At 40.1% G+C, this 15647-nt stretch overlaps 1 protein-coding gene across 1 annotated transcript in view; it reads right to left on the reverse strand.

The window, feature by feature from the left end:
- Positions 1-15647, reverse strand: part of DDR2 (discoidin domain receptor tyrosine kinase 2) — a 179647-nt gene that overhangs the window by 11855 nt on the left and 152145 nt on the right. The window contains exons 6-12 of the mRNA XM_032161131.2: positions 15003-15234; positions 14555-14702; positions 14089-14194; positions 9883-10066; positions 8159-8402; positions 3322-3384; positions 1979-2109 (exon numbers count right to left, since the gene is read on the reverse strand). Coding sequence (XP_032017022.1) covers positions 1979-2109; positions 3322-3384; positions 8159-8402; positions 9883-10066; positions 14089-14194; positions 14555-14702; positions 15003-15234 — 1108 coding nt within the window. The remainder of the gene's footprint in view (positions 1-1978; positions 2110-3321; positions 3385-8158; positions 8403-9882; positions 10067-14088; positions 14195-14554; positions 14703-15002; positions 15235-15647) is intronic.

Here is a 15647-nt window from a genome sequence, read left to right on the forward strand (position 1 = left end):
ACATAAAATTTTGTTCCCAGGAAGAAATCCTGGGTGTCATTCCAGAACACCTTGAGTCATCTTACTTACGATGTACAGGGGTAGAATTTCTTGGAGGACCAAGTTAAATATTCAAGGGCAAAATGTTTGCTCTACCTTTTACCTGGAGATTCCAACATTTCTCTCTTAGCCCATGAAGATATTCCAACAGGCCTCAGAATAAAGACTCAGAGAAGTATGGTAAATTGTGGCTCAAATAAAGAGAAAAAGAGCTTGTATAGTAGAGAACACAGACCCTCCTCCCTTGGCTAAAATGTGGTCCTAACAGACTAAGAAGGTCACATATCCTCTTCAAGCAGTTCAATGAACTTTCAGTTCACCACAACCCTCACTCTGGAATACCTCATTAAACACTAGTGTGTTCCAGCATTCTAAAGGAGGAAAAATTTTGATATTTGCCTCATTCATGCCTTGAGACATACTCATGACAGCGAATGAGTCTCTGTGGATTCTGTCTTTCAGTCTTCTGTTGCTATTTGGGAATTGAAAGCTTTAAGTGTTTTCAGACTGGTAGACATACTTGTGGGAAGCAAGGAGACCTTCTCTTCCATGAAATATTCCTTCCTAAAAACCTTAAAACAAACATCAACCATCTCAGGAACCTGAGGGTGGCACAGGTCAGAAGGAATTGCAGGCTACTCATCAGGATTGCTCCTCCTTTACCCCTGATTTGAGGCATTTTTCTCCCATCCTGCATCTAGAAAGCTCTGGAGATTCAAGCCCATTCTCATGGTGCCCTTCTCTCTCCTCTGGAATAGAGGTTCCACACAGGCATTGGTCTCCTCTGAGACCCCACCCCCAAACACAGAAATCAATCAGGATTTCTCCTCCTTCCTGTTCCCTGCCCTCAGGAGGCAGTTCAAGCCCCACAGTTCAGAGTTTCTGTGGCCTCTCCTAGTCCATGTCTATTGAGAGGAACTTATTGACCAGGAGAGGTGACCATGGCCAAAGGCAGAAACACTTAATCATCGGCAGGCCCCAAAAGAATCAGACGCCAAGCAGCAGTGAGTTGCTATTTGGTCCAAGGGAGTTGCTATTTTGTCCAAGAAACCAAGACAAGTCATAGATATTCCATCTTTGATGAAATGAATATAGTTTTGAAGAAAGAAATCAATGCATTTCAATATTAACAATTGGAAAAAGCATGGAAGACTGGATACCAGTTGCATGACCTTAAGCACATCATATTTTCTCATCAGAAAAATAGTTAAACATAACAATGCCTATGAGTTATTACTCAATGAAGTGTATATAAAATTATGCATGAGGAAAAAGTCTGTTTCCTGTAAAGTGTTAGACAATGTAAAAAGTTATTCAGATCATTTGGCATAGACAGAGTCTGAAGAGGGACTCAGAGGGATACACAATCACAACCTTCAAATACACAAAAGTAGAAACAGAATAGTGAGAAACTTGGCTTGAATGTTAATGAAGCTGGATGTTTTTCTACACACACACACACACACACACACACACACACAAACACACACACCAAACAGACAAGCAAAGTGAAAAAGACGAGATGGAACTTCAACAGCATTATCAGAAATTTCAGCTTGGCATTAGGAGAGTAATTCTTAACCTTGAATGTGCATCAGAAGCACATATTAAATTTTTTTTAAAATATGGATGCCTGGACTCCATCCAAAATCCAGTGAATCAGAATCTTCAAGGAAAATGCCTGAGTTGAGATTCAATGTATTAAGAAGAGTTTTCTGCATTTCCGTGGAAGGTTAGGAAGGTTCCAACATCTCCACTCTAAAATGAGAAAATAGACTTAGCTAATTCTTTTCTGGCTTCATTCCTATGTTTCTTGGTAGCCTCAGTTAACTCCAACCATTAATAAATGTTTGCAATTTGCCTTTTACTCCTGGGGCAACAGTGGCTTAAGAAAGAAAGGAGCAATTTCTTGTATCATGCCCATTCTGCACCTCCTCACCTTCTCCAGCATTTTCTGCCAGAACTGCCTCCAGAGGATGATGACAATGATGGCCAGGAGGATAAAGATGATGGCCACCAAGCAGCCAATCAGGATCCGAGTGTTGCTGTCATCAACTTTAAGCATTGGATCTGTGACCAGGGAGAGAAGGCAGAGAATACAATCATCTCACAGGTCAAGTAAAAGTATGAGGGACTGAACTGGAAACATGGAGGTAGACCCTGTTCCTTGAGGATAATTGTGGAAGATGCCACCTTAATACTTCTGCTTATTCTTGCTCTTGCTACTGTTTTTTTTTTTTTTTTCTTGCTACGGTTTCATTACTTTTTTTTTTTTTTTTTTTTTCGTTTTTTTTATTTTTTTTTTTTTTTTTTCCTGAGACAGTCTTGTTCTGTCACTCAGGATGGAGTGCAATGGCCTGATCTCGGCTCACTGCAACCTCCCCCTCCCAGGTTCAAGTAATTCTCCCGCCTCAGCCTCCTAAGTACTTGGGATTACAGGCATGCACCACCATGCCCGGCTAATTTTTGTATCTTTAGTAGAGATGGGGTTTCTCCATATTGGCCAGGCTGGTCTCGAACTCCTGACCTCGTGATCTGCCTGCCTCTGCCTCCCAAAGTGCTGGGATTACAGGTGTGAGCCACCATGCCCATCCTGTTTATTACTTTGTTCCCATATCCTATTTCCCTCTTCCATAAGACAGTAGTCTCCCCCTCCCCATGTGTCAGACAGAATAATGGTGAGTTTTTCTATTCTTCTCAAAATTTTGTCTCTGTATTATTATGGCCCGAGTCTACAGTCCCTTAATCACACCTCATGAAAAACAGGTGAGGAACCAGTTTCACTCTCTGCATTCTTTGAGACATGCCAAGGTAGCTGAAAGTCCTCTTTGGACACATTCAATCCCACATGTTTCTCACATTGCTGGCTAGTGTCACCGATGACTGCCTAAAGCAATGCATACATGGCATATTTATCTCCAATTGGAGAGATCAGCATTTTATTTCTTACATTTCCACCCCTTCTTAGAAATACCCACTGTGGGTCTGACCTAGGAATGTCCCTTTCTCTCTTTCTGACCCCAAATTCCCAAACTTTCATGGAGAAATTGGGACAACTCCAGACTCTGCCTCAGCTGAAGAAGCACATGAATCAGTAGTGAAGAGAGTATATTTGGATCCATAACTTGGAGGTAGACAGTCCTGCCTTTCCAGGGCTACTCTTCATCCAAAGCCAACTGGTGTAAAGTCTCCCACACAGCCAGGGCTTTGCAACTCTCCACGCTTCTTCATCCCCCAGTAAGTCCCTTCAAATTAATTTGCATAATTAGGAATCACACATACCATAGGTGGTGGGTGCCATAGGAGAGGTGGGCAGGGCTTCAGAGTTGTTGTACATTGCAGCATCTATTATAAAACAAGGGCGAGTCAGAGCCAGGGAGAAGACAGATAGCTAGTGTTTTCTCTGAAGGCATATTGTGACCTAGCACATTACAAAATCAATTTAGTGAGTTGCCATCAGTCTTTTAAAAAGATAAAATCATAAATACGTTGAATAAAAATATCACCATTTATCTAAATAGTAAGAGTAAGTTTTCCTTTGTAAAATTTTTGTTTCACATATTACATACTAGAGGCTATGGTACAAAAAAGTTTAAGAAACAGTGATTCAAAGGGCTGTGACCACACATTATCATAAAGCATAAGAAGCAGGACCCAAATTCAGCGAAAATATAGAGAGAATATAGCGGGTAAATGGGCAAGGGGCAGACATAGTGTTAAGACGCTTTTTCCTTCAAGGATATTAGATTGTTTATAGAAGAGTCTTCACTATGCCTCATCGGCCTAGCCCTTCAACTTATGAATTAAGGCTTCATCTTCATAGATATTTACTGACATTGGAGTGTCCTTTATTGTGACTTTGCAGCTTTTGAGACTAAACCACAAAAGTGTATTTGCCAGACTGATGTTGCCAGAGTTTTTCTCTCTGATTTGTCTAATCAAGGGGGTCAAGAATTAGAGTATGTATTTCCTTTCTAAGAGACATTTCTTCTAGGTATCCTAATATTTCTTCTTCTTAACATTATTATATAAATAAGGAAGTATCTGGCCTCTGCATGTGCTTTCTGAGTTCGGTTGTCAAGCTCCAGTGAAAACTAGTATTATTATGCATTGGATTTAAAGCTCAAGAGACCCCAGGAGTCAAAAACCATGATTCATAGCTATAATTATCTATAATAAGTGTACCAATTACTATGCCAGGAGAATCCTTGAGGATGGGCGGAAATCTATTTGTTCCCCAGTTAACACTTACAGTGTAAGTGGCACTGACTTTGAGCATCTTGATTTCTGCTCTCAGTATTCAGATAAAACAATCAATCAAATGACTCTTAGATTAAATCATTAGCACTGAAGGCATTTAAACACCAAACCTGTTTTCCTAAAAATATGCTCTATTTTCTTATCAGTACATCTTAATAAGCAAACCATCTTGAAATTTTTTTTCCCTTAAAAATCAAATCTGAAAGGATGGGTTCTTCTGGTTTATTATTATTATTATTATTTTATTTATTTTTTTTTTTTTGAGACGGAGTCTTGCTCTGTCGCCCAGGCTGGAGTGCAGTGGTGCAATCTCAACCCACTGCAAGCTCTGCCTCCAGTGCTCAGGTGATCCTCCCACCTCAGCCTCCCAAGTAGCTGGGACTACAAGCACGTGCCACCACACTCAGCTAATTTTTGTGTTTTTTATAGAGACAGTGTTTCGCCATGTTGCTCAGGCCACTCTCAAACTCTTGAGTACAAGCAGTCCTCCTGCCTTGGCCTCCCAAAGTGTGGTTTATCTTTAAATTAGTCTCTTCATCTCTTTTATGTTATTTTACACCTGGACTTTTCTTTCAGGCCCAGTACAAGTCTCATTCCTTTGATGCTGTCTATGACAAACCCACTCTAGTGCCTCTCTCCTTCTGACCATTTATTGTTCATTTTGCCTTGGACATTTCTTTTTTTAAAAAAAAGCATTCTGTATCTTTCATCTCCCCATCTAAAATTTAATGGCATGAACAATGTTCTAAACACCTTTTAACAGGCCGGGCGCGGTGGCTCACGCTTGTAATCCCAGCACTGTGGGAGGCCGAGGTGGGCGGATCACGAGGTCAGGAGATCGAGACCACGGTGAAACCCCGTCTCTACTAAAAATACAAAAAAATTAGCCGGACGTGGTGGCAGGCGCCTGTAGTCCCAGCTACTCGGAGAGGCTGAGGCAGGAGAATGGTGTGAACCCGGGAGGTGGAGCTTGCAGTGAGCCGAGATTGCGCCACTGCACTCCAGCCTGGGCGACAGAGCGAGACTCTGTCTCAAAAAAAAAAACAAACACCTTTTAACTTTTCAAGATTTGGCACAGTTTCTGGCTCCAGTAAGTTAAATCACTATTTGCTGCTGTTACTGTTCAATCAAAAGTAGTGTTTAAAGTTTAAAATGAATCCCTAAAAGTTGAAACAAATGGCTACAATGAACCTAACTGTATATCACATTGGTGACATAACTATATACAGAAAAGAATTATCCCACTGTTACCCAACTGACCTTAGACCATAGTGCTTTGACTGCACATTCTTAGTAGGATATATTATTCTCAGGACAAAGAAAAGAGAATTGCTAAGAAATCTTAATGCTCAATAGTTACATTGCTAGTAATAATATTGGTATTGCTTTTTGAATAATAGGATGAAGAAAATGCTGTTAACATTGTTAGGAAACATGATATTTAGCATAAATAATAGAGATGAAAGTATAAAATCAAATTTAAATAAAAACCTTATCTTTAATTTGAATTGGAAGTAACAATGTAAACTCATAATCTTTTTCTTTTTAAATATACATATTTCATTGCTTTCTTCCACCGAAAAATCAAGAAACAATGACAACCTATTAGTAATGAGTATCTCTACTGCCCAGTTTGTGTTCTCTAAATACCATTTCCTACTAAAAGGAATCAAGATTTCTTGAAGAAATGGTTGATTCCATGTCGGGTGCTGTACATGTTCAAAATGAGCTTGAAATACCTTGTTCTTTCAGAAAACAAGAAAGTTATCAAAGGCTTCTAGGGTCAGATCCAAAGAGCAAAGAGCTCCCTTAAAAATGCAAACTCTAGGCCAGGTGCAGTGGCTCACACCTGTAATCCCAGCACTTTTGGAGGCCTAGGCGGATGGATCACCTGTGGTTGGGAGTTCGAGACCAGCCTGGCCAGCATGGTGAAACCCCGTCTTTACTAAAAATGCAAAAATAAAATAAAATAAATAAATTAATTAATTTAATTAAATTAAATTAAAAGCCAGGTGTGGTAGCTGGCACCTGTAATCCCAGCTATTTGGGAAGCTGAGGCAGGAGAATCACTTGAACCTGGGAAGTGGAGGTTGCAATGAGCCAAGATCGTACTCCAGCCTGGGCAAGATACCATCTCAAAAAAAAAAAAAAAAAATGCAAACTCTAGTCAAAGACAGCACAACTTGAGTATTAAAAAGAATAATGGCCGGACACGGTGGCTCACGCCTGTAATTCCAGCACTTTGGGAGGCCAAGGCAGGTGGATCACTTGAGGTCAGGAGTTTGAGACCAGCCTGGCCAACATGGCGAAACCCTATCTCTACTAAACATAGAAAAACTAGCCAGGCACAGTGGCAGGCACTTGTAATCCCAGCTACTTGGGAAGCTGAGGCAGAAGAATCACTCAAACCCGAGAGGCGGGGGTTGCAGTGAGCCGAGATCACACCACTGCATTCTAGCCTGGGTGACAGAGCGAGACTGTCTCAAAAAAAAAAAAAAAAAAAGAATAATAGCTGCAATCGATTAAACATTAAATTGATAAAAAGCAATGAGCTTATAATGATACCAAAAAAATAAGGGTAAAAAACAAATTTAATTAGACATTATGGAGAGTTGCTACGATATCAAGTCATTACTCTAAAAATTAATAATTAAAGGGGAAAATAAGTCATATATCCTGCTCTTTCGATGTGATTTCTGAGTAAACTGGTGCATGAAGAATAGTTATTCTATTCGGAAGAAATTCAGCTAAGAAATGCAGAAAAAAATAAAAGAATTAGCAAATCGTCATTTAGCAACCCCTAGTGAAATAAATAATTCAGGCAGTGGTTATTAATGGAGGATAAAACTTAAGGAAAAAGTTCATGAGGAGCCAGAAATCTCTTAGTATCACGAAAAGTGAGAGGATCTAGCATTACATCCCCATGATGAAATTAAGCATAAAATATACAACACTATCCATAAAGAATTCTTGACAAAAATAAATATTGAACTGGAATCAAATTAACCTGTAGATGTAAGCACCAGTCATTAGGAATGACAGAGAACAGAAGCTCAAGTAAAATGACACTGCAGAAAGCCGTCAGCCAAGCCAGAATCCATTTAAAAAGAAATAAAAATGGAAGGAATTGTTTTAGATTAAAAGAGACACAGAGCAAATAGAATAAAGAAACACACCAAGAGATCCTTATTTTGATCCTTATTTGATAAAGCCAACTGAATTAAGACATTGTTGGACAGTTAGTCATACTTGAATATGGACAGGATATTGGGTGGTATTAAGAAATTATTTAATAATAAAGGTTGTTAGATGTTATCATGGCATTATACCTATGAAAATGATGCTATTTTCTTAGATGCAGTCCAATTATTTGCTAATGAAATCAAATAGTATCTCACATTTGCTTTAAAATGCTACAGCCAAAAGGAAGGAATAGGTGAAACAAATATGGCAAAATATCAATGATTAGTAAAGCTGAGTGATGGGTGGTTTATTGTTCTCTTTACTTTTGTGTATATTTAGAAATTTTCATTTAAATATCTCAGTAATGCTTAGGTGTGCTTTTCCTTAACAGCACACTTAACTACCTTAAATTATATAAAATGTTTAACACACTATACTCTCATTTAAAAACATTATTTCTAAGAAGAGTTACATGAATATTTTGTTCACTTCCATTCTCATCCCATCCCCTCCACAATTAAAACTAGTCACACAAAGGATTCACTGTATCCAGCAATGAGAAGCTGCCTGCACAATCCCACTCCTCTCAAAGACCTGCTAATGAGAAGTTCTGGGCATGTGCATTCCTCCTTCATCACCTTGCTCCCACTTCCCAAAGAGGACCTGAGCTCCCTACCTGATTGGAAGGTGATCTCACTGAACATCATCCAGGTATCAGCAAAATGGTATTGACACTTGATGGCACTGGCCATTCGGTGGTGGAGAGGCACCGTGACAAACCGAGCACTGGGGTTGACGTCATCCAGGACAAGGGGGAAGGAAATGGCATTAGGTTCCCACTCACTGGCTTCAGAGCGGAAGTAGCACTGTACCTCCTTAAAGATCTTCACACCTTTAGCAAACATGTTGTTGCAGTGGACCTGGTAGAGAAAGAGGCATGTGAGTGACAGGTTGGCCCTGCTAAGGTGCATGGAGACACAGTGCCAGCCAACTCAGTAAGAGTCAAGACCTGCTGTTTCTGTGAGCACCACCCTTGGTGAATAGTTGGTGTTTTGCAGTCTTCTGGATTTTTCCTTCTAGGAACCTCACAGTGGCAGTGATAGTTGGTCAGGCCTTATAAAACCTGGGCTGCAACCCTGGTCACCTGTATGCACTGTCTGCCCTTGGCCACCTCACTTCACGTTGCTGGACTGCAGTTTTCTCATCTGTTAAATGAGGACTGCACTAGCATCTTCTCAGGCACTTCCTTGCCTTGAACTCTCCTGAGTCTATAATCCCCTCAACTGCAGTTGCCGTCTACCCTGATTCAAGATACTCTGAACTGAGGTAAGAGGAAGACTGCCATCCTACTTCCTCCTAGGTACATTTCAGAGCCAGTCTTCTTCTTTTCAACAGGGCTAGGTGAGAAACTCGAAATAATATACAATCCAAAACAATTTCATTTTTTTTTAGAAATCTCATTTCTAAATGAGAATACACACATTCTCACATACATGTGTGTGTATCTATGTGTATAGATACACACACGAATCAGGGTAGATGGCAACTGCGGTTGAGGGGATTATAGACTCGAGAGAGTTCAAGGCAAGGAAGGGCCTGATGAGATGCTAGTGCAGTCCTCATTTAACAGATGAGAAAACTGCAGTCCAGCAACAAGAAGTGAGGTGGCCAAGGGCAGACAGTGCATACAGGTGACCAGGGTTGCAGCCCAGGTTTTATAAGGCCTGACCAACTATCACTGCCACTGCGAGGTTCCTAAAGGAAAAATTCAGAAGACTGCAGAACACCAACTACATATATATATAGTTGTATATGTGTATATATAGAGAGAGAGAGAGTTGTGTATATATATATTAGAGTTGTGTATATATATATGTATATATAGAGAGAGTTGTGTATATATATATAATTGTGTATATATATAGTTGTGTGTGTATATATACATATATACACATATACATATATACATATACATACATATATACACACACACACACACACACACACACACACACAACTGTGCTGGTAAAAAGATAATCTTTGACCCTAAAAATTTATTTTTTTCACCTGATACTAAAAGAAATTAAAGCATTTTTATGGGTCTTAAAAATCTGTGGGCCCTGGACACTGTGTTATTGTGCTTAATGGATATGTCACCTTTAGTGTTAGAACAAAAAAAAAAAAAGAGAGAGCTCACTGACCTATTCTAACTCCCTTACACACAAATGGAGAATCAGACCCTTAGAGATGAAGTGACTTGTGAAATGCATTTAGCTAGTTAGTAACAGAATACGTCATTGAACTGGCATCAGCCTAGACTTTTTTCTAGCATGCCTTTTCTCTACCACACTATGATCTGTGCTTCCTTAAACAAGTTCCACCACACTTGACCCCACTGACCTTCATGGTAGTGAAATTCCTGATGCGGTCAAATTCAAACATGATCTCAATGTAGCCATTGGTGGCACTCTCGTTCCGCCAGCCCACATAGTCATAGCCGGGCCACACGTGGTATTCATGGGTCTGGGTGAAATCGTCCAGGCCAGACACACCATCGGTCAACTGGCCTAGCCCTTCTGTCATGCTGCTCAGGCCAGGAGAAGAGGAGGAAAAGGAGAGAGAAATCTGAGTTAATCACACATTCATGGAAAAGCTTTTACCCGGCATCTTTACTCCAGATTTTGTATGAGCTTATTATCTTAGAATTGAAAGATTGTAAATAATCAGATTTGTATTATAGTATTGACTCGTTTATCTTGCATCAATGGAGAATTAAGAATTTAACATTAGTAATTTTTATAAAATATTTGATGCTTACTCCTTTAGTAGTAAAACTTTTAAACAATATCTTATTTAATATGAAAAGCTTTCTATAATTTATTGCACCTTGCCTATTCTTATATACTGAATATGCCTTCACATAATGACTTAATATTATCAAATGCATTTGATGAATTAATTCATAGAGTAAATGATGAAATGGATAAATGCATAGAATGAATACTACCATACATAGTAGCACTTGCCCCATTATCAAATAAATGTTTCCAGAGCTTGGTGCTGACTCTCCTTTAACTACGTGTTGTCATTGTTCAGTGAATCAATTTCAGAGAATCCAGTCACACTCTATTCTATTCCACTTATCCAACAACCCAGTTTGATATTAAACTAAGGGGGAAAAATATAAGCTCTAAATTTAAAGAATAATTTCTACTTAATTTTAATTAAATCTGTAGGATACTAGACCCAGGAAGTAAGATGCATGGATTTCATGAGAATCCCAGGTATTGGATTTAGTTTTGTGTTCTAGCTTAGCAGGCTTTTTTGACTTCTGAGTAAGAGGCTCTGTTTTAAAGGCTGAGTTTGCCAGAAGCCTGACTGTTGGATGGAATATAACTGCATTTATGCTTATTTGACTACTTGGAGAACACAGAGGCTCCTTCCTTCTTTTTATGGAGGGACAGAGCAAGAACCCATCATGTGGAACATCTCTTTCCTCAAGCTCTGCATCTCAAGCTCTGGCAGATATGACACAAATCTCCCAAATGACGAGATTGGGATACTCACCCTCAAGCAATAATGGGTGGGACCCTTGAGGTTTATAGCCAGATCAATAATATGTAAAATTTGTGAATCGCAAAAAATAAAAAAATACTAAGGGTGATTATGCCAGCCTTTTAAAATATATTTAATTATTGAAAATGTTTGGTAAATTATAAAATTTGACTGGCCTTATCCACAGTGACCAGAGCCTGGATCTCCCTTCCAAGGTTTTGCCATCTTTTTCTTCTCTCTACAGATCAGAAAGCTAGGAGAACATAAGTTTACTTGCAATAAATATATTTCCCATTATCCCCAGAAAGATATATCCCATGAAAGTCTTATGAAAAGCAACAGAAATTAAAAGGAATGCCTGTTCAGTTCCCCCTTGGTCAAAATTAAATCAAGTGAAGAAGGGATAAGAAAATAAATTTTCAGTGTTTATATACTTTAGAGTTATTAAAATCACCAGTGAGCATATATTATTCTTGAAATTGTTTTAAATTTAAAAAGTAACTTTTGCTAATATGACTATTTCCTGAGACTGATGTCATCGCTCAGTGGCTGAGAGGATCTCTTCAATCAGCCACCTCCACCAGATATTTTATTACCTCAATTATTAAATGAAAGCCAATGATGTCTACATTTTTTAATTTTTTTTATCTTTCCCCTGGACTTCAGAGCCGTAATTGCGGCTACCTTCCTTATTTCTCTACTGAATGTCTTTTCAATCTCATAGACTTACACCCCAAACTAAATCCATCATCATCCTCTACTGAACTAAATCTTTCTCCTTGGTTTCCCTTTTCTGTAAATTATACTTCTCTTTCATAGTAACGGAAAGTGCTTGGTGCATGGTAAGCACTCAAAATGTATTTGTCGAATAAATAAATGTCATCCCCATTGTTTCAGTCACTTAGACTGTCTAGCTTCATCTGACCCTTTTTCTCACCCTACTGTCTTGCCCCATACATCCAATCAGATTTCAAACATCCCCTAAATGAACATCTTTTCCTCATTCCCCACAGTCACTGTTACAGCCTTGGTCATTAATTCTTTTTACTTGGCAGAACTAAGAGTTTTAAAAGTTTCCTCATAGCCTCCTCATTCCATTCCAATCTAACCTTTGCATGCTGCTTGATTAATCTGTCTAAAGCACAGCTCCAATCATATCCTTCCTCAGCTTTAAAAATCTTCAATGACTCATTACATTAATGACAATGTTTATGAAGAACAAGAACAACAATTTTTCCTCTTCCTCCTCCTCCACTTCTTGCTCCTTTTGGCTTTGACTTCAGGTTCCTTAAAGATATGGCATAATTTGCTTTGTTTTGCTTCTCCTGCACTACTTTGCCACATAAATATGGCCCATGGTTAAATAAACTGTTGATTTCCCCCAGACAGTCCCCTAAACTTTATAACCATGATTCTTTTTTCCTCATGCTATTCCCTCTGCCTAAAATTCCATTTCAAGATCCTGCACCTGTGAAAGTACTACCCATTCTTTGGGACCCAATTCAGATTTCATCTATTCTACCATATCTTTACTGGTCCTTCAGTCAGAAAAATGATAATCAGATAACAACTTGTATGTGTATACCAATTTATCTTACGAAATGCTTTTCACACACATTTTAATCCCTTAAGCCTTGTAGCAAACAGAAGTAACTTTTATTATATAAAATCCAGATGTTTTCATTCCCATTTTTGTGCTTTCCTACTATAGTTTACTTTTTCCTTTGAACCCTGGAGCAATCATAGGCTATCTCTTGCTCATATACTTGAATCATAGTAACTTATATTCTGTTTTAGCCCCTACTCCCAATTGTGAGCTCTTTAAAGGTAGGATCAATGACTTCATTACCTTTGAATACCTAAGATGCCTGGCCAAATTCCTTGTATATAGTAACAGTTGATTAACAAAGGCTTATTAAATTAAACTGAATTTGGTTGATCTCTGATTTCCTCTATGCCTTGAATACATGCCTGCTGGGGTGTGACTGAGCAAAATTATGCCAAGACAGTTTAAGCAAAAAGGAAAGAACAGTGACTAAGAAGATGGAAAGGAAGTGACTAGGAGTAGAAGAGTGGAAGAGTGGATGAATCAGGTCTTCACCCAGGGGATGGCAGCTAGAGGGCAATAGTTCATTCTCCACACCTAAGCCAATGGAAGGCTGTAATTCCACACTCCCTTCCTGAGACTCACTAGTATCTCCTTCTCTCGAGCCCTGTCAGCCTCCATCATCTGGTCTGGTCTTCACTATGGACTGAATTCTCTCCCAGGCTCACTTTGCAGATACAGACCAAGCTTAGAGAGAAAAGTGTTAGTGTGGGCTAGAAGAATGGCAAGGCTTAAAGGCTTGAAGTGAAATGGGATAGGTGGGAGCATCCCGTACCCAACCCTAGGGTATCTGGTCACACTTCTTTGCCATGGCACTCCTTTTATCCACTTCAGGCTTATCCATTGTTCCATTCTGTTCTTCTCAACTCCATCTTCTACTATAGCCAGGTCAGTCTTGCCTTCAGCCCTGCTTCCTTTCTTCTGCTACCTTTACCTATCTGCCTCTGTTACAATTCTCATCTTAACCTAGAACTTTCCTTGTCTATTGTAAGTCTTACTAGTCCCCTTTTTGCAAATTTCAAAGCATTTATATGTATAAGGTCTATTCTTTCTGACTTCTTGACTTGCCCAGAGTATTATACTTATTACTTCAATTCTCTGGCCCTTTGTTTCCATAAGTAGGCCAATATTTGTGTCAGACTACATGTCCTGTTTTGAGGGTCAAAAATATGGCTATTATACTTAGAGCCATATCACAAACTTTAGTCCCTACTTTGTGTAATTGATTGTTTTCTGAGTAATTAACTTGTCTTCCCAAACTGGGCTTTAAGTTCCCTGGAAATAAAGGTCATGTATATTCCTTCATCTAAATTATTTCCAAATGCCTTGTACAGGAACTAAATACATACTGATTGGTTGATTGATTATTGATCCCAAGACATGATAAAATACTATTCTTTCCTAGTGGCCAATTTCCCATTCTGATAAAGTTTCCCAGGATTTACCTGTATCCAACAGCTCCATCATAGACAGAATCATTCAGATAAATGATGGAACCTCCAGGGAGTACAAACTGCTGCCCAGCTGGAGCATTGTAAGACACCAAGCCATCTGCAAAGGAAACCGAGTCAAGTGAGTGCCTACTGCTCAGGCCAATTACCTCAGGGAACTATGCGAGTTTCAAGGGCACAAGCTTGCACAGCATGTCCAGCAGGACTCCATCTGGACACCCAGGGAAGACTTCGGAGGAGTGTCCCTCAGTGGCAGTCAACATAATGACCCTCAATGCATGACTTGGTGTGGGGCCCCAAGCCCTGGGTTAATGAGCAATGCTTCTGTCTCTATTCTTCCCAAGAGGGAATCACCATTCCAGGAGTAACTGATCCCATCCCTTTCTGATTTGATTGTCTTGATTTCCCAGAAGTTGAAGTTTTTAATAAAGTCTATAGGCTTCCTGGGCTAGTGACCTACCTAGCCAGACACAGCCGTAAAGCTCCACCCTCATGCACACATTCATGGAGTGGTCGGTGACTGGAATGAACCGGACAAATCTGGCCACAATGGGCGGCTCCAAGTCCTTTAGGAAAATGTCATAGGGGTTACTATTTCCATCCAGCACCTGAGGATAGAGAAGAGAACGAGTGAAGAGGTGGTATTAAATCATGCTCACTTTTCTTCACCCCACCACCTTTTTGATGGACTCTCTCTTCTTAATTCGAGGAGCAGAATGCATCAACTCTGCTTTCCCCACAGCTTTGATATTCCTTCCCTGCCTCCCTCACCCTGGGTCACACATTCACAAGGGCATGCCTGGTCTGTGGACACACATACCCACACAGACAACCTGTACCCTTCTTCTCCTAGCCTAAGTCAAAATATGGTCTTGGACATCCAGGGTCTGGATGTCTCTTCTTCCTACCTGTTTCCCATGACGGTTCCGCCAAGAGATCCAGCGAGTGCCATCCCGACTGTAATTGATCTTGTACATGGGGGCAAACTCGATGCCATGACCCCCTGCATGGCGCCCCTGGGTCCCCACCAGAGTGATAAAATGGAGGGTGTGCAAGTCAATCTGCAGAAACTCCTTCAGGTCATCAGGTTCCACTGGAATCTCAGGGCACCAGGCTCCATCCCCTTCTTCTGAGTCCAGCCTTGAGAGGTGAGGGTTGGGGAGAGAGGGAGCAACCATGAAACCACAGAGCTATTTACTGGTTCACAGGCAAGAAGCTGCCCTGTACTGAGGGGAGAGAGCAGGCTGCCCAGTCCTTATAAACATTTTGGGTTCTTGCCACAGTTTTCACTGCCACCACAGTACCCATTTGTGGTCAGATCCCTTTCCCTGGAGACCCTGAAAGACAGTGAGCTGAGGCCTTCAGATCACACATAGCCTTCACTCCCCATCCTGATTTAGAGGTCTAAAGAGAAATAAAACTCTTCCTATTCTCTGTTCCCCCATGAGTCATTTTATATCTCCCTTCCCTCTTTCAAATTCAGCCTAACAAAGCTAGCCACCATTTGCTTGGACATCAAGTTACGGCAATAGGGAGGAGGGATAGTAGGGTCT

This window comes from Hylobates moloch, unplaced genomic scaffold (genome assembly GCF_009828535.3).
Source record: "Hylobates moloch isolate HMO894 unplaced genomic scaffold, HMol_V3 SCAFFOLD_8, whole genome shotgun sequence".
NCBI classification, from domain to species: domain Eukaryota; kingdom Metazoa; phylum Chordata; class Mammalia; order Primates; family Hylobatidae; genus Hylobates; species Hylobates moloch.